The following is a 19,719-nucleotide window of genomic DNA, read 5'->3' as shown; positions in this document are numbered from 1 at the left end:
CCGGAAACGGAAATATTGTCAGAATCGGAAATATTATCGAAATCGGAAAATAATTCCGGAAACAGAAATATTAAATATTTGTTCGAAACGGAAATTAATTCCGGAATCGGAAATATTAAATATTGTTCGTATCGGAAATGAATTCCGGAATCGGGAATTTAATCGGAAAGCGTATCGTACGAATTAGCATCGGACGAGGCTTGCTAGACGAAGGCCCAGCACGAAGCCAGGCCATCGCCCAGCAAGCCAACGCATCCAAATAACACGCCAAGCCTCGACCAGGCCCAGCGCAAGGCCAGGCCCAGCCAAGCCTTGGCGCGCGCGAGCTCAGCGATGGGATGCGAGCAAGTGGGCCTCAGCGCTGTGCGTGGGCCGCAAGGCTTGCGCATGGGCGTGCGGTGCTTATGCGCTGCTCGTGTGCGTGTTACACGAATCCTAAAGCTATCGGGATTCGTCATATGATTAAATCCTAATCCTAATAGATAAAGTTTATTTAATAGAGTCCTAAAAGGATTCTAATTAAACTAAATTAGTATTCTAATAGGATTATAAGTCCTTTTCCATAACTCTATAAATAGGTGCCTAGGGTCACAAATTTATACACAACATTGAAGTATTCAAAGGTAAGATTTTGAAGCAAAAATCAGCCAAACACTTGCAACCATATTAGCCGAAAATTCCTAGGAACCTTAAGGGCGATTCTAGTTGGTCAAGCTTAAGGCGGATCCGGACGTGCTGTGGACTATCTACGGAGGGACGACACTTGGAGTCCTAAAGACTTGTTCTTGTTCGGTTCGGGCGCAGCTAGGGAGGGCACGCTACAAAGTGTATGCATCTAAATTATGCTATATGATTATGTGTAAATAATATGTTTCCTGGCATTAAGGTTTTTCGCATGATTTATGTTTTGTCATATGTATCATAACCTAACACCTTGGTCTTCGTTCTTCTGTGAGGAGAGGTTTTTCTTCTCTTTTGATTTACACGTATTCTGCCATGGTGGTTCGGTTGTTACAACGTCTGACACTCCCTCCAGTGCATGTTTCCTGGTCTCTTTATGAGGTTCGGTGACTTTTGGATTCGCTTCAATCGTTCACCATTTGCAAGGTGCCTAGATCGTTGGTTAGCAATGCCCATGTTCTGGCAGGCCAGGCTCGTCGGCGTGAGCTTATTTCGCTTTTTTTTAATTTTTGTGTTTGTTTGTTGGTAGTCATTTTTGTCAAAACAAACAAAAAAAACCTTAGTTATTAATTTAAATGTTCTAATCTGAAAATGAGAGCGATAAAATCCTCTATTAACTAAGGTTATGAACTCTCACCCTTGGATTTTCTCATGTGAAAATGAATCATCCACAATTCTACAAACCATCTAAATATGTTTGAAACTCATCCAAGTGGATTAGGGCCACACCTTATCCAACCAACAACACCCTCCCAAAAACAAAAGGTCTAAAAATTGGCATATGCCTGCCTTCTTCATGGATCCTCTTCCTTCCCTCCACAACCTTGTAAGCTTTACACCAAAACAAACAACTTAATCTCACCACACTCCCCAAAACTTGCCAATTATCATCACCATAAAAACCTCCATTAAAACCATAACAATGGCTTCTTCCATTACAAGACCAACAACCTTCTCATTCCACCCTACTTCACCTTCTCCAACAAAACCCAGAACTCATTTCATCATATCACCAATCATTTCCCCTAAATCCTACCAAAATTACGCCATCAAGGCGAACCCGAATCGCCTCGATTTCGCCCGAAAATCAATTGATGTGTCAAAAGAAGATAAACCCACTTCAGAACAGCCAAATTTGGATAAACCCATTTCAGAGGAGCTCTATTTAGAGGAACCAAGTTCATCAGATACAGATAGTTTGGATAAACGAAGATTGGAAGAGAAATTCGCTGTTTTAAACACTGGGATTTATGAGTGTAGATCATGCGGGTATAGGTATGATGAAGCTGCAGGTGATCCAAGCTACCCTGTGCCACCAGGGTTGCCCTTTGGGAAGCTGCCTGAGGATTGGAGGTGCCCTACTTGTGGGGCCGCAAAGGGGTTTTTTGTGAGTAAGAGTGTAGAGATTGCTGGGTTTGCGCAAAATCAACAGTTTGGACTTGGGGGTAATTCTCTCACTTCTGGTCAGAAGGCTTTGTTTATTTATGGTAGTTTGTTCTTGTTCTTTTGCTTGTTTTTATCAGGCTACTTTTTGCCATAGTTTTATTCTTTATAATTTTAATGTAGTTTTTGTGTAATTGTTATACTATTGATATGAGTACAGAGGAAAAAGGAGTTCAAGAATGGATAATTTGGTAGTAGATTGTTATATGTGTGCAATGATGATGGAGTTATTTTGTTTTGTGTTTTCAACATTCGTTTTGAAGAAGGTTTACAACGAAAATTGTAGGTTTCTAATACTCCCTACTATGGACTGAATTGAATTGAATTGAATTGAATCGAATTGAATCGAATTGAATCAAATGAGGAGTTTCTCATTGTTTTTTTGTGTGAAGGAGAATGTAAGAGGTTACTTGTCTAGTTGTGAATTTGTGATCAAGGGAGGGAACTAGCTCCCTTTGACTGCGAGGTTAAGGTTGCATACATTTGAATCACCCACTTATCTAGATATGAGGGGGGTTATATACTTATATGAGAAGCATTAGCAACATATGGTATGGTTATGAACCTTATGGTAAAGGAACATTGAGGTTCTTTGGGGTTGGAAAGATTAAAAAAAAGCGTTGAATTTTGCCATTGTATATCTAGTTTGATGGTAAAGTGATATCATCGACCCTCGTTTGGTGGTGAAAGAGTAGTTATGTATGAGCCAACATTAATCTGAACAAGAGAAGGATGTTGCAACGCCATAATTGCAAGGAAGACTGTAAATCTGACCCTCTTGCTCCTTATCTTTAGTGAGAGGCATTGAGTTAATTAGTATTGGACAGTATGATTTGATCACAGAATCCATCTTTTACTCGGGAACAAGATGTAGGTGCTCTGATGTGATACCTTGCTTCATTCTACGGCTAAACTATCAAGTACGGAGTACATGTGAGAGGTATATTGTTGCCTTGTTGGTAAGATAGAACAGGCTCGGATTTTGGTTGATTGCATTTGCAGTATGAATGAATATCTCGTTTGATGATGGAAGTGTTGTCATCGGCTGTGTTCACAGTTCATATAAGCAATTGGGATTTGGGACTTTTTTTCACAGTTCAAATGGGATTGCTTGCCAATTTTCTGCTGCTTGAAGATCTTTACCATAGTCTTGACTACTTTGCAGCCATTTTGAGGGTCTTCACTCTAAGTATGCTGACAAAATGACTGTCCTTATTGATTCTGTTGTGTTTCAATAAAAACGCCTTCACTACTCCTACTCTGACCTGTTTTTTCTCAAAAGAAAAAGCTATTTTGTTGGTAATAACTTGTTGATATTATACCAAAAACATGAAACTTCTTTAATCAAGTACAATAGCCAAGTATAAGACTTGGACTATCACATAGCCGTGTGTGATATTAGCACCAATCCCACTTGCATGGATTTAGCGTGGACCAGGTTTATACTAGTCTAAACATATTAGCACTACTCGAGACCAACATAGATTTACTCTTGTCGAGTTGAAAGCCCAAACTATTTCGCTCGTACTTTTCTCAAGACTTTGTCCAAACTTTGTATTGTTCAATGTTCTATCAAATTATTATTTATCAAAAAAAGTGTTCTATGAAATTGGGACAATCAAAGATGATTTTTCCACTTCGGGAGAGAACCATCATCAAAATAAATTCAGAATATGTAGTAGACGGGAATACTCTTAGGCTCCGTTTGACTTGGTGTAAAATGTTTTCCATGATTTTCCATAGAAAATATTTTCTAAGGGAAAATATAATTTCAAACTAGTTCTCATTTGTGTTGGTTCCTTAAAAGAAAATGGGGGAAAATAGTGAAGTTTGAGGGGAAGAAGGGAGAGGAAGGAGGAAATGTAGAAAAGTGATTTCCCTTCCTTTTAAATTGTATAAGTTTTTCCACCTTTGAGGGAGTTATGGAAAATTGTTTTTCATCCCTTGACAGACCAAACAACGTAAAACGAATGAAAAGGGAAAAATCGTTTTCCATGAAAATGTTTTACACCCTACCAAACGCAACCCTAACCACAACTTGTTTGTGAGGAAGTTTAAACAGACTTAGAAAATTAGGCAAATACTGAAATTATAGAATGGAGAGAACTCTGATGATTTGAAGACGACGACAAAACTGATGTTCTATAGCAAGAGCTGTATATCAGAGCCGAAGATGAACCTGAGAGATGGAGATAAACACGAAGCTGTATTTTGGAGAAAGAAAGTTGTTAGCTTTTCAGCCAATTGTACATTAATTCTGTAACTAACTGGGATTCTGTTACATCTAAAAACAATTGATCTAGATAATCGATGTCAAGTGTCTACCATGACCGTACACCTAACTGTAAAATGTTAATTTACAGACAAGCAGCCACCAAAATGACCTTGATGATAATATAAGAATACACTACAACAGAACATAAGCAAGCTTGCCAACTTATGCATCCGACAATAAACACATCCGCTCCTTCAACATCCTAAAATAATAAGGAATCGACTCTTCTTTACTTTGAGATTGTGTCGATCTAAAACATATTTTACTATACAGATCAACAATATCATCAAAACACATGACCCCGTTGAAACAGTTTCCATGGTTTTACTTTTTAGCAGTGAAATCATTCTGGTTGAGTTGGTTGTACTTGTGTCTTAACTTGGTAAACTTGCCTGTGCTGATTCTGGGGTGACATTTCCTGCTGTCTGAAATGCATGTTATTCCCAGTTTCTGGTCTATTAATCCAATTGATAGGCGGTGATGGAAGTTGACCAAAATTGTTTTGTTGCATCCTTGGTCTCATTTCAGCTGGTGGTCTATTCCGAATCCCTCCTCCTAGAGTCAAATTTGACATAGCAACTCCCAAATCACGGTCATCTCCACCTCCACCTCCACGGTGTGGTAATCTATCATTTTGTCTAATTCCACGCGGCTCATATGGTGCTCTGTAGCCATTAGCCATAGGACGGGGCCCGTAGTAATTTCTGTCATCGTAGTAGCCTCTTTCATATCCTACAGGTCCAGCTGGCCTTGGCCTATTAAACGTATTGTTGCCTGGATGATTCTGATTCTGATGGGGCATATAATAATCCAATAATCCAGGAGATGAACCAGTATGTTTCATATTTAATGTGTTCTTTAGGAGACGATGAGCAGCTTCACCCAACTGAGGCCCACGTATTGCTCCTGGTACTTGAGGCCTGAATTATGAACAGAATCAAAACCCAGAGTCAAGCAATGACTCTGACTTTCTGTTTCCAGGAAGTTTTAAATTTTTAATTTCCAAGATACTTAAGGAAATGGCAAAACACGTCGTTAAATCTTTTGAATCTCATACATGCTAGTTAATGATGGTTCTAGTAAGCATAGTGCGATTTTCTGTTTTCTGTTTACAAGAATTATGTACTTCCACTATTTTTCTCTGTTCTTCTAGACAAGGCAGATTTGAGCCTATTTAAAGTCACATAAGAGTTATTGGATCAACTGTACACAAAAACCAATCTGACTGACCCAATTTCAACAAAACCATCGTTTTACATTCTCTGTCAACCAAGAGGGTAAGCCGTGCAAAGTACAACAATTAGGGACACTTCGAAACAACCCCACCAAAAAACTAAAAAAAAAAACTAATACTATCTAAAGAAAGATGTCTTCTAGAGTAATAGTAAGTTAATTTAAAATGTTCTATTTTACATTAATGATGTACCAATTCTGTCAATAACTAAAAGAACAATATATAATTGAAGAGAATAGATTAAAGTATTACCTATCACGTCCAAATTGACGCCGATTGCCATTGTCTTCATGCCATAATGCGGGGAAAGGTTTCACATCAGAATATTTTACCATCTGCACCGAAACAAATGAAGGAAAGTTGTGGCTAAAATGGGATACAAAACATCTAATATCCTTGAATACAAAATACTAGTTCTTGCCATGCTTCGTCATGCTGATATCTATTAATATATAACAGACTGAATTCCCATAAGATGGTTAACACTTTAAACTAACATCTTGCGGAATTAATTGTCAAAGAAATATCCAAATGTCATAAATGCAACGACAAGTTACACTTCGTGAGTGTTATCTCGGATATAAAGAAACTGCGTACCTTTGCTGGCATAATTGCACCCTTTGGAGGCTGCGGAATGTGTTTACGAGGCAGAGGATTCAAGTACGTCACATTTCTGCAGGATATATGTTCCTCTTGATGTAAGAACTATAAAATGCAAAGCACAAAAATACAGCAACAGCAGACAAAAACTTACAAAGCTTGGTTGTTTGTAATATCAGGTAGCCCAAATATTGGTGAAGGGACTACTTGTCTCCATCCATTCCTCTCAGATATCCATAAATAACCATTCATTCCGCAGCTGCATAAACGTTAAAATGATAGCTGAAATTAAAACCTTTTATCAAAGTTAAAAGTCAAAGTTAAAAACCTACCTTGCATTGCTGTCAATTGGCCAAGCATATCTTTGGTCAGGAGGCATCTGATAGTAGAACTGGTAATATGGTACAACTTGAGAAGCTAAAGGATGTGCAGGATGAACATATAACATATCAAACATCACACAATTCCGGCGCTGCTCATCTACCTGCAAAAGTGCACGGGTGTTTTATATTGACAAATAACATGATCAATGATGCATTAGAGTGACTTAAGTATTATCAAACAAAAGGCATACTAGTCAACATCAGACATCAAGGCGGAAGAATTGCATGAGATAATGGTGCCTCCAAACTCTAAAGCCTCCATGACTAATGTAATGGGAAGTACATGACACTGAGGGTGTAGAGATCTTCAGTTATGGATTTTCCCTTAAACAGAAATGTTTTAAATCCTTCCAATTAGAAATCCCTGTGTGGGTAAAATTAGGATTCTCTGGATAAACAGGCAGTTAAGAACACGTTTTACATCTCTTATTCCTGAAACTCTTTTTCTCCTTTAAAGTTTCCCCAAAATCATCCTCCAACCCATGAACTTAGGGGGTGTTTGTTTAAGGGGGGGAAGGGATAGGGATAAGGGGTGGGGGATAAAAGGAGTCTAATGTGTTTAGGAGAACGGAGATTAGACAGGGGTTAGGGATAAAAATAAAAATAAAGACCCTGATCCCTACAATTTAAGACCTAGGGAGGGAGTGGTATACGGGGGAGGGAACAGCATCGAATACGAAAAGACACAGTATATCCTTAAAAGAGCGAAAAAAGAGAAAAGGGGAGAATTAGTAACCTTAGTAATTTTTGTCTAAGGGTATGTTAGTAACTTTTGTCTAAGGGTATGTTAGTAACTTTGTCATTTATCCTATCCCACTCTTATTCTCAACTCGTAATAAACAAGGGAAAACTTCTATTTTATCCTACTCCCTATCCCTATCCCTAAAATACCAAACAGGAAAATACCCCATTAGGACCTTAAAATTAATGTTCTTCAAAACCAAGATTTCAAAAAAGTCTTTCGACTCAAAAATACCTATCCTAATGTAGCGTGCGTGATTCATTGAAAACATCCACACCCATAACAAACAAAACATGAACTAATCGCACAATAAGAGAGTTTTTAGACCGAATAAGCTCGGTGAAATGATATAGTCAGAAATTAACAAAGAATAGTAAGCAAGAAGAAAGCTCTTGTATGGGTTGGGATAGTGATAAACATTGATAACAGAATAAGGTACGGGTTCAGATAATGACTGCAAAATATCGGGTACCAGAACAGCTGAATCGACCAAAGTACAGAAAACTATTGACAGTACTGCAACAGCATCAACGTTCAGGACTGTCGAGCAATTTTGGTCAACATGAAGACATCTCGAATTTATATCTCCTTAGCCTCGAATTTTTGTGGTCAACATCATGTACTCAAGCTCCAAGGACGGCTACATCCTAAGATATCATGTCTTCAAGCTATCACTTAACCTTAAGCTGGTTGTATCTACAAACTCAAGAAAAATCAAGTGCTACTCAGAACACTTCGCTCTAGCTAGACAGCAAAAGGGAGAACATGAACCCTTGACATGAGAAAGGTCCAAACCCATCCTGTTTTCAGGTACACCATCAAATTGTCAATAGAGGATTGCACGCCCCCCTACTCTGAAAGTCTGAACAATTTTACAACAGACAACACACAGCCTAAGACTGTTCAATCTGACTCCCCCAAACACCATCAGTGTGCAAGTGTTGAACTCAAAATAGCTGACTGAATAGTATTCGATTCTTTAGTAATGTAATGACAGACAACTTAAAAACATGCTGAATGATAACTCAAAAAGCGAGAGAAGAGGGATCTCATACACTAACCGTCAAAGTTTCCTCTAGCTTCTTGGTTTCATCTAGCAATTTATTTTCATCAATGAATGGCAACTTTGCAATACCCTGGAGTCCAAGAATTTAGAGGGTAGGAGAGGGAAACAGGATGAAACAGAAAAATACATCAAGAAAAATCAACTATTGAGTTCTTTAAATTAGCAAGGGAAGGAAAAAGAGTAAGAAACATGTTTTGGTGGACCTACAATATACCTGCCAAGCAAAGCGTTTACCATTCATATCAATATCAAAATCTGGCAATAGGAAACTGACATGAGACTGTGATAGTAAAAAAAATGTAGCTAGCTTCTACCTACAAACAGACGAGTAACATTACCAGGAGGATAAAACTCAAGCAGAGGTGATGATGGATCTGTCATCAATTTCCTGTACATCTCCGGCAAAGCATCGGAACTATACCATGCGGGAAAAGAAAAAAAAATGGTCAAACAGGTATCACGGACACAAGCTGGTAACACAAAATGTGAGCAAACTAAACCTTGCGGATGGTAGAGTTCCCAAGAGTTGATCAAAAGGCTTAAATGGCTCTCCCAAGAAAAATGTGATTTCTAGATCAGCTAAATCTTTTAGATCAGAAGCAAATGGAGCATAATGGTATGGATAGAACCTTCACAAATAGCATCAATTACATTAGAAAGCGTAACGACAAATCTATAAGACCCAGAACATGCCAGATGCTATGGAAATTCGTTACAGGCTATTACAGCGCTTGAGAAGTTATACAGAAGTTATTTATTCCAAGTAAACTCATCGTAATGTAAATAAGAGAAGTTATACAGACATGATTTATTCCAAGTGAAACTCATGGTAAGTAAAAAAAAGTAGATTTCTTGGAGAAATAAAACAAGTACCATTGCCATGAGCAAACACCTTGGTAGTAGTAACGGCAAACCCAACATAAACCTTCTACATACTTCAAAACCTGAATATAAGATAGATTGTAAGTCAAGGAAGCATCAGAAAAAGCAAATTTTTCCAACAAATAGTCAGAGACAAGCACTTGACATATCATACTAAATAAAGCCTTCATCTTGATTGAAACAAAACGCTTGATATACAACTAGAGTAGAGACAGTCAGCTGGACAACTGCTAATTAAATGAGACAAGATGCAGCAAACACATATCAGGTCATTCCACCAACCTACTCCCTCCCCTAGGAAAAGAGAAGAGCATGCGGGGGGGGCGGGGGCTATCACATAAACTTCAGATAATGGATTTTGAGACCAATTGTGTAAGGCACATTAAAAGAAACTATGACGGGGGGATCACAAAGTTCTTAAATGAAAGCCTCTCCCCTGGAAAGATATCTAATACATCAAACCCAGAAAAAACCAAGCTATTGAGGAACTGCAGTTCTGAACTGAAAACAGAGAAATGATGGCAAACCGCAGGCATAAAAGCTGCAGGATGCAAAATGTCTTATGCATAATAACTTGCTTAAGCGTTGAAACCAATTCACTGACCACATCTTTCCTGATTTTATCGATTTCCTCCTGACTTGATGCACCAAATTTCTCGGCGTAATACCTCTCTTTATATCCAGGCTCCCCAAGTTTGATCTGCAGAAACAAATACTAACTCGTTATTCCCTCATTTCCAAAATTATCTGACCACCTAAATATCTCATTACATATGAACTGTCATAAAATATCAACGGAATGCACTATTATTTGTTTGTTTAGAGAACCAATGTACAAGTAATGGTCAGTTTCAATTAGCAGAGCAATTACTAATATCTCTTAAAAACTTGTGCTAAACCTAATGTGACAAATAAAGGAAATGCAGAGAGTAATGTATTTAACAATGCCAAAAAAATTATCAAATACGATGTCACAATCAGATAAAGATTACTGGACAAAACAACAATGTCCTTTTCAGTCTTTGGGGTGTTTAAAGGAAGGAACATATCTGTCTGGTTTAATATCCATAACTAGCTGGCAAAAAAAAATAAAAAATATCCATAACTTATATATAAATCATATCAGTTTTCTTATACCAAAAATTATTGCAACATATATTCTTGAGAGAGTAAATAAGAAAGATGCGGAAATATGTGAATAGAATCCTGTAGTTTTGTAACCCTCCATGCCTTGCCTCCAAGCAATCACATTAGAAAACAACATGATTGCCTAAGGTCCTGAAGGCCGGAACAGTATATTGTTCAACCAAGAACATTATTATGACTCATGAATCATGACATCCTAAGGACCAAACTTCAGAATTTTTAGTCAAAGAAGGTAATTTGAATACAGTTAGCGAAAGACACATGAAACTGGACCCAAATTCATTAGCTTTCCGAGTAGAAATAAAGAATGGAAGCATCAAGAAGCCACTAACTCATAATAGTAGAAGTTAGGTATCAGCTCTCTGGAATCTGATCAATTGACCAGTATCATCATCCACATAAAGCACGTTATGAAAACATGTATAAAATCAGGTTTTCCAGTTCCTCAAAATCAACCATGCCAGTGGCCAGAAACCAGACAACAAAGATCAAAACAATGTGGGTCTTCAAAGATGGTCAAATGATTAAGCCAATAAGTCTCACCTTATCTTCAACTGGAGTTTGTGGCTCTTCAACGGGATCTCTTCTCAACCTGTTCTTCTCCTCATTATTCTCATAATACTATAAAACAAATAAGAACATTTAAGAGCCCACAAAAGAAAAGAATATTTATTGCATCAAGTATATTTAGACCATACATAAAAGATAAGGTAGATCCGTGGTTCCCACAATTGCAAAACGTTTTTTTTAAAGATACAAAACACTTACATGAGAGATGAGATATAGATAATCATAGCAACCAACTCGTGAATACATATAAAATAATTAAGCCCTTCGGAAATCATGCTTATTAGCACAAAAGTTGTATTGTTCAAACACATTAGGGCAATTTTCAGTTAAGAAAATACAAAAGAAACTAGAGCCTAAGACAGAGCATATGCACACACTGCAATGTGAACAGAACTCAATTCATATGACCCCCATTGTCAGAAACAAAGTCGACTATAGTATATCAAATACATTGAGTAAGAATCAATAGCAGGGTGGTGGGCACCTGCTGTAAGCGGACCCGTTTCTGGAAGATTTGCTCTTCGTGAACTGCAACTAATTGAACAAACTGTTCCACTTTATCTAGAAAGACCTGAATACCAAAAATTTCAACCATTAGCTCCATTCAAGAATTACAAACAGACTTCTATAATTCTTTACTCAAAGAAATCAGAGCTACAACCTTTGATGCAAGAAGTATAAAAAAAGAACAATTGTTTATGAGGACAAAAGCTCATTATCAGCAAGACAAAAATCCCATACAATATTTCTGGAGTCAAGTTATACATTGAAACATACAATCCATGGGTTAACATAATTCTGCAGGGAAAGAAATTGAAACTACAAAACATCCCGGACTCGTATTTCCCAGTCACAAAATACTTCTTTTTTGGGTATTATTAACCAAGACAAGGCTTAGTTTGTACAAGCTCGAAACAAAACAAAGCACGCATAAAAATGCCGCCAAAAGAAACAAACAAGCAAAAAGCGCTAATCTATCCAGAATAAACAAAACAACTACAACAAAAAAACTCAAAAATCAAAGAAGCTGCAAAACAGCATACGCCATCCTCATCAGCAGTTGGGAAGCAACGAATTTCCCTAACAGCATCATCAAGAACAGCAACAGGACCACCAGATGGAAACAGAAAATGCAGTCAGCATCTGTTAGAACTAATACTGCAGAACCAGTTCCTATCAATAGTTGTCCTTTTCTCATTCTGCATACCTTGAACTCTCCAACAAACCTCATATTGGATAGTATTGACAAGACAGTCTGGATGAAGCACAGCCTGATTCCATAAGGTGTTATTCCGAGCTTCCCAGATATGGTAATCAAAGCTGCTAAGGCTTAAGATAGGGAAAATGCCTAGTCCTCAAACAAGCATCCCAGAGTGTTTTCGGGAAGTCGACATTTTTTGGAATACAAAAGCCCACTTAAATGGATAATGAAACAGGAAGAAACAGACCAGCATCTCTCTCCTCCTCCCTCAAAAAAATATTTCAATTCATCCCAACTTCTTTAACAAAATCACCACCCTAATACCCTAACCCCCTGAATCTCTCCAAGCACACTGAATATAAAGCTATGGTTATGGGTTTTTTATTTCCCTTCTACACTTTCCTATTTCCTTAGGATAACGGTAACGAAACTTCTTCCCCTTTTCTTCCCACGTCCATCTTTCTTTATCTATTAAAGCTACTTCTATCTAAATGATAAAACATTCATTTTGTAAAGGAACACTGAAATGCACAACTATATTTCACTTTCTCAGTTCTTTTTATAATCATTTTCCCTACATTTAACTCCATACTTCACAAAAGAAATGGTCAGTTCCTGCGTCCATTTTCATCCACATATATCTTAAACCGTCAAAGCCTTAATCCGAAAAGGATGGGGATGCCACATGAACCAAAGATTCTCTAGTGATAATCAACAAAGTCCTCTTAGTCCACTTGTTGACATGTCTTTTAAACTAAAAAAAACAAAAATATACGAAGAATACAAACAAGAATGACAAACTAAGTCTGAATTGGAAACAAACTTACTTCACCAGCATCAGTAAGATAACCACCTATAGCTGCAAATTCGCTTCTGTATACATGCATCAGCAGGTTTATTGCACCCTGTGACAGAAAAGAAACAGGCCATACAAGTGTTAAGGAAGATCTATAGAAAGAAATAAAGGTGGGTAGGAGGGGAGCTTCCACATTAATGATGCAAATATCTAATAATATGAGCTTTGTAATCTATGCAGAAAGATAAAGTATGAACTAAATAACTCTAAAAAAGCATGAAAAGTGAAGGCACGAAAGACATGGATTCATAACCTTTCATACCTCTCGAATTTCAAGTGTAGGCATATGCGGAAGGAAGTCATTGCCAACAAAGAAGCACAGGAACACGAAATCATCAACCAAACGTTCAAAATCCGTAGTAAAAGGAGGATTAGGAATCTCCAGGTCATATTGCAGATATTCTCTCAATACCCAAATGTGGAGGAACTGCAAGAATGCATAAATAAAATAATTCAGTAATTACAGAGTATGACATATTGCGGAAACATGGCTGCAGACAAATTGATCAAGAATCACTAAGCCAAGGATGTCAAGCAAGCAACCTGATATTTTTTCTTGTATATAGGGGTGTCATCTACCAAGTTTCCATTTATATCAGGCTTAGCACGACATTCAGCTGCCAGATGACCACCTTGACCACAAGTAAAACATTTCTCTTGCTGTGAAGGCAGAGTGACAACCTAAATGGAAGGAAATTGGTTACTGGATTGACAAAGGACAAACCAGCTATAACAACTTATCCTCAAAAGCACAATGCAGATTGTGACAAACCTCTCTCAGAATTGAAAAATGCAGCTCATGTGTGGCCAAAGCCAACATAATCAAATCAGCATCCTGTTAATTAAAAATCAAACAGTTTGACAAAATGACAACATAAAATTTAAAAAATGAGATGAAACTAACCACAGAATATCTATGTACAGGGACACAAAGGATCACAATGAACTCACCAACCCATACAAACAGTGTCGAGTATTGGGATCAAAACCAGGAAGATCTCTTTGCAACCGAATGTACGACATAATTTTATGTTCTCCTTCGCCAGGCACATTAGCGTCAGATAAAATAACCTTCAAATAAGCACCCAATGCAGCCGTACATAAATACATTTAGAGAGAAATTATCCTGAAATCAAGTGTATGGGGAAGAGATAAAGAAGGGATTACTCCAGTATGAAGGAATCATCCGATCTTCAAAGGACTAAGAACATGGGATTCATAAGACTCTAACCTTTACCCTCCGCCAGCCAGCGTGGTTGTTCAATTTCTTCTGCACGTAATACTGAAGTGCCACCGAGAGCACAAACATAAATTCGGTACCTGGAGTGATAACATTTGAGTCACTGGTTTCTCGTCTCTCTTTAGAAGCCAGGATCCTTCCCTCAGACTCAAACTCTTTTTTCAGTCTTTCCTCCTCTGCTTCCTAGGATGAAATAATACGCACCAGCATCAGGATTGTCAGAATTGCCACCAAGAAAAAGTTCCTAACCAAATAATAACAAAGAAAAACTTACAGCCTCTGCGGCATCTTTTGCAGCTCTGAAGCGCCGTGAACGTTGCTGATTCATTTTAGCTCTAGGTGCAACTCCATCTATCATGTACAGGATGAAAAAATTATGATTCCATAACGCAAAACATCATGAGAAAAGATTAGAGGAAATATGGTAGACAAATTTACCAATTGCCATGTAGAGAATCTTCCTTGGACGAACCAATAAAAATAGATGATCAATGTACGCAAAAATTGTTTTGAACACCTCATCATATGTTGTAGGTGCAGGCTACAATATATAAGAAATAAAACAATCAGCAAACTCCCCTTTTCTCAACTTTCATTGCATTACTCGGAGACGAACTTCCAAAGATTCTTCGCATTAACCACTCTGGTCAAGTGAACTTGAGGATAAGTTCTTTCTCTAAGATAGGAAGTGAACTTGAGGATAACTGGATAAGTTGTACAAATTTAAAAAACAAAAAAAAACAAAAATGATTTGCTACTTCATGAGCACTAGTGACAAGCATAAGTTCACTCTCATTAGTTCATTGTCATGATAATGACTAACAACACAACAGGTTTATAAGCCCAGAGGCCCTTAACTTATGTCAGTTCTCCTATATAAATTAAATGCTTCACATTATCAGTGGCTGGTTCAAATGGAGAGCAAAAGTAACTTCTTTCTTCCTGCTTCTTGCATTCAAATTGGTAAAAATCAACTTCAAGACTAAATATAGTACTAAATCAGTCCCAATTTAGTTATCAAGCTGTCAGTTCAAATTATACTCATAGTGACACTTAACTCAGGGCGGAGGAGGTATATGAAAGGCCTGTCACTCTGTCAACTCCATCAAAAGATTTGTGCCCTCGGTTGTTCATGTTTTTGACATTTTAGAGTTCCCTCGCATATCAAACTAAGCCTATAAGAACAAGATCTTTCTACCGACGCAAAGAATTTCATGGCAAAAACAATATTATTATCATTCATTGGAATATAATGAACTAGAAACAATAATCATTATCCACCGCAAGACTCGTAACCACTCATCGCTGTTAAGCTGCAAAAAGGCAGTACATTTAGGACCAAGGGTATAATGAAAAGGTTCTCTCTGTTACCACTTACCAGCTGATCTTAAAATATTGTGCTTATACAAAACCTCTTACGAGTCTTACCATAAGAGGCATGTAGGTGATGTCATTGTAGATGGTATTGTTGACTGAAAGTAATTGACAAACAAGGATGAGAACGATATCACTAATAGGGAACTTTTAAGGAAATAGTGAACAGTGGTAATGCAGCTGCAACGCCTGTAACTAGGAATTGCAGTGGGGTGGACAGAACATGTACAGACCAAACCCAGTTGAAGTGGGTACTTGAGGTCCTGTGCCTAGCCATGACAGGCTCAAGCACGCTAAAAAAGGCGTGCGCCTTATGTGCCTTTTCCCCAACGCCTTATGGTAGGATAAGTATTAAATTTCTTTTTTAAAAAGGTCAAAACCACGTGGATTAAATGACTCCCTGGAATTCAGAATTTACTGTATTTAAAAGAGAAAGAAAACCCCAAATTTCTCCATTTTTTCTTGTCTCTTTCAGCGACAAGTCCACAATGTAAACTCCTCCTTTTTACATCTTAAAGCAACTGTTTTATGTAAGGTGTGACACACTGCTTTTGAGGATATAAATAAAGAGTCACTGATTCAGTGACTAAAAAGTTACTTAAACCTTCCTTAGTCCCTCTTTTGTTTGTTTTTTCCCCTCAAAAAGGCTTTTAATTTTACTATAACTAGCTTTTGAGCCCGTTCAAAGAACACGCGGTTGTATAGTGGTTGTTCGGGTGTCTTTTGAAGTTTAATTAGTGAGGACTTGTGACTTTTGGTACTATATGAATTAAATAGAAGTGTAATTTGAAGGTTGAAAAAATATATAATTATATGTTGAATTAATATTGAATATTTGGGGTGGAGTGGAAGAGGTTAATGAGTACATTGGACTATGGGTAACTTGATGTTGAATAAGGAAGATGAAATGGAAGAGGCATTGAAGTTGTAAAACACATAAACAATAAAAGAAAAATTGAAAAAAAAAATGATGGATGAAAGGAGAGATACACATGGATTCTAATAATCTATGGTTTTTTTTTTAAACACTAGTATAGATTACTAAGGCTTTTAATTTTACTATAATTACTATGTTACCCCTTTGTGACAGCAAGTAATACTATTTTGATCTTTTTACATAAAATAAATACCCACAAAAAATTATAAAAATTGTGTCTTGCCTACAAAAGGCGCGTGCCTTGTGCCTAGGCTGCAGAGACTTTTTCGCCTTGCACGGTTGCACCTTTTAAAACTAAGGGTGGGTATGGAAGGTCATTATGTAGGTAATTGCACAAACATGGACACAACTTCTTGTAGCACCGCGGGCGGTGGGTCGAGATGGATTATGAATCATATCCACAGGCCCCATCCAAAACCTGCCCGTTCACCACATACTTGCCCACCCGCCCCACACCTGTCCATATCACTTCCATTTGTATCCTTCCCAACCCAATTCAACATTTCTCACTCCATCCCTTTCCTTACGTTCCCAGCTAAAAACCCTTCTCCGGCTCCAGTCCCTCCCTCGTCCATCCAATCCAGAGACGAAACCGAAAACCCTAGTCTAAGTTATCCTCACTCCCTTCCATACACAATATTTCATCTCTGTTCTCTACAATAGGTATCTCAATCAGCAAACAGCCACAATATCTCCAAAACTTCTGATCTTTCACTCATGAACCCCTCCATCCCTCTCTTCCCTGTGTGCTTCACTACTGGGAAATTGCAAAATCCGTCGGATTTACAAACTAATTATCTCTGACAAACTTTTCCAGGCTTTGTTATCAGTATTTGTGATCTTGGTGAATTCAGTTTCCCTGATTGTTCAATATGGATTGAGAATCTTTAAATTGTTGTCGTAAGTTTGGGCTAACTTTTGGGTCTCTTGTCTTCTTATTAAAAAAACTCTTCAGATTTAATTTACTATGTAGCTTCTAAAAATTGTTCACGTGACAGTAATAAGCACCTAGAAGATTTCAACTGTAATCTGTTATATTTTTTGAACAATCACCTGTTCTCCATACTCCATATCACTTCATCAATAACTATAACTATGGCATCTCTATTATATATTTGATGTTGATAAATGAACCCAACAACAAATTTATCTTCACCTCTATCCCCTGCCCAATATTTCAAAAACGACAAAGTTTCGACATCTATGCTACGCCGAAAAGTAACTGATACAAGTATCCAATGAGCACATGAACTCTCAATTACACATCCAAAAGTTCAAACTTTAGTTACCCCAACTCACTTATACCCAACAACCCAATAATTCTTGCACAAACCCTCAATTCACAAGACAAAATTACACTCCTTTCCACCAAATCAAAAACCCTAAGTTTCCCATATACCCAACAACCCGAAAGTCGAAAACTTCAACCAAACATGCTCAAAATTCTCAAAAAAAAAACATTAAAAATCAAAAATTGCTAGAGAAGATGAGAGAGGAAGTACCCTTTTATCAGGATGGAAACAAGGGTGAATGATCCCATTCATATCCAAGTACAAATTATCAAACTCCATGCCATTAGGATTAGGTTTGGATACATCAACTGGGTATACGACGCCGTTTTCCTCCTCCCTTGGTTCTTCTTCAACAACGTTGGAAATCGCCAATGGATAGCGATCAGCTAACCACCTGTAGAATGCTGGAACACCCATTGAATCAGCTGATCAAACGGTTGAGAATTGAGATCTAGCTTTGATATGAACCTCAAATTAGGGCACAACTAATGGGTGGGAGGAGAAAGAATTATAGAAGATGAACTGGTTTTTCTTTCTTAGGTTTGATGATTTTGACCTTTTTGCTTTTGTTGTTCTTGATTTGCAAAAACGAGGGAAATAAAAAATAGGTGGAAAAGAATGAATGAATGCTGGTAATTTTTTTGGTTTGATGATTTCTTCTTAATTCTTATGTTTTGAGTTTGTCTTTACGGATATTTCATGAAATGCCCTCGAGTTTTGTTGTAATTCACCAAACGCCCATCAAGTTTCAACAATTCATAAAATACCCCTCACAATCTGTACAAATACCCACCATACCCTTACTAATGACGGGCCGTTAAGTCCGCCGTTAGCCAAGTTTCCAATTCTCCAAGTACCCCTATTCTGAAACTTAATTCACCAAACGCCCCTATTCTGAAAACTTATTTCACCAAATGCCCCAAACTTCAAAACCCCTTTAATTTGTTGGATTGTTCGTGCAATTTAGATGTTGTTTTGCTTGCTTTAAGATTTTTGTCATGAGTTTTGTTATTATTGCAGCAATCTAGATACTGTAATTCCAGTGTTGCATCAGATATTCAAATTTATGACTTTTATCCTTGTGTAAATGTTTCATTTTATTTTGGACCTGAGTGGACTCGAACCACCAACCTACCAGGTTGTTACCTGGTCGCTCTACCATTTTGAGCTTACAGTTCCAGAATTATATCAGAAATATTTGAACATTTATCATCATTGTCACCATCACATTAAAGCTTTCACATTTGCAAGGTTGAAACCCTAACATCGGAAGCAAATAAGAGCCTAAGTTGACCTCAACTCTCATTGCTTGAAGTGTTTGAATAGGAAAAAGAAGGTTTCGTTTTAGCAAAACCAATCAAACCAATGAGCACACAACACACTTTGACATTTCCAAATCTAGAACATAGTTGGTGAATCAAATAATTAATCATAGTGGTCAAATCCATAGAAATTTGGAGCAGAAGAACCAGGGAGCAACCCATAAAGAAGTGCAACTAAAGAAGTTGAATCCCACACTATAAGAGTTGCATTGACAACAGACAAGCATCAAGTCTAATCCATACAACAACAACAACAACAACAACAACAACAACAACAACAACAACAACAACAACAACAACAACAACAGGAAAAATACTAACATTATGACAGGACTCGTGATAGCTAAGTTAACAACAGTATGTCTGCATCAAGCTCACAGTACATATCATACAGATAATCAAGTCACCATACTAGCAGAAGCTGAGAATGGACAACGAAACACATGAATAAACAATATCAAAGCTCAAGTATCCA

General features: G+C 37.5%; 2 protein-coding genes across 3 annotated transcripts; one reads left to right on the top strand and one right to left on the bottom strand.

Annotated features, from left to right (window-relative positions):
• Positions 1–1,406: 1,406 nt before the first annotated feature.
• On the top strand, positions 1,407–2,373 carry LOC110788471 (uncharacterized). Its single transcript, XM_021993112.2, has one exon. It carries the CDS (start codon positions 1,604–1,606, stop codon positions 2,219–2,221), a length of 618 nt encoding a protein of 205 aa, XP_021848804.1. The 5' UTR covers positions 1,407–1,603; the 3' UTR covers positions 2,222–2,373.
• A 1,960-nt stretch (positions 2,374–4,333) lies between these two features.
• Positions 4,334–18,606, bottom strand: LOC110788465 (5'-3' exoribonuclease 4). 2 transcript variants are annotated; one of them, XM_021993106.2, is made up of 22 exons: positions 18,133–18,606; positions 14,758–14,860; positions 14,594–14,670; positions 14,311–14,502; positions 14,031–14,150; positions 13,852–13,914; positions 13,623–13,760; positions 13,342–13,506; positions 13,051–13,128; positions 11,507–11,593; positions 10,996–11,073; positions 9,911–10,006; positions 9,298–9,368; positions 8,925–9,053; positions 8,763–8,839; positions 8,639–8,679; positions 8,420–8,494; positions 6,566–6,717; positions 6,388–6,492; positions 6,231–6,306; positions 5,886–5,968; positions 4,334–5,319 (listed from the first exon to the last, which is right to left on the bottom strand). In XM_021993106.2, the coding sequence occupies exons 1-22, from the start codon at positions 18,337–18,339 to the stop codon at positions 4,743–4,745; spliced, it is 2,790 nt and encodes a 929-aa protein (XP_021848798.1). In that variant the 5' UTR covers positions 18,340–18,606; the 3' UTR covers positions 4,334–4,742. The 2 variants fall into 2 exon arrangements, with proteins under 2 accessions (XP_021848798.1, XP_056698778.1); XM_056842800.1 differs by lacking the exons at positions 14,594–14,670; positions 14,758–14,860; positions 18,133–18,606 and having other exon boundaries at positions 14,031–14,205; positions 14,311–14,449.
• Positions 18,607–19,719: the final 1,113 nt, after the last annotated feature.

This window comes from Spinacia oleracea, chromosome 4 (genome assembly GCF_020520425.1).
Source record: "Spinacia oleracea cultivar Varoflay chromosome 4, BTI_SOV_V1, whole genome shotgun sequence".
NCBI lineage: Eukaryota > Viridiplantae > Streptophyta > Magnoliopsida > Caryophyllales > Amaranthaceae > Spinacia > Spinacia oleracea.
The sequence above is the reverse complement of the archived record's forward strand: the minus strand, read 5'-3'. Positions and strand labels throughout refer to the sequence as shown.

Bases quoted from the DNA above. Each gene is read 5' to 3' on its own strand.
- LOC110788471 (XM_021993112.2), top strand. From the start codon at position 1,604: ATGGCTTCTTCCATTACAAGACCAACAACCTTCTCATTCCACCCTACT.
- LOC110788465 (XM_021993106.2), bottom strand. From the start codon at position 18,339: ATGGGTGTTCCAGCATTCTACAGGTGGTTAGCTGATCGCTATCCATTG. The intron at 8,680-8,762 runs GTAATGTTACTC...TCCTATTGCCAG, and splicing joins GCTTGAGTTTTATCCTCCTG to ATTTTGATATTGATATGAAT. The intron at 6,493-6,565 runs GTAGGTTTTTAA...ACGTTTATGCAG, and splicing joins CCAATTGACAGCAATGCAAG to CTGCGGAATGAATGGTTATT.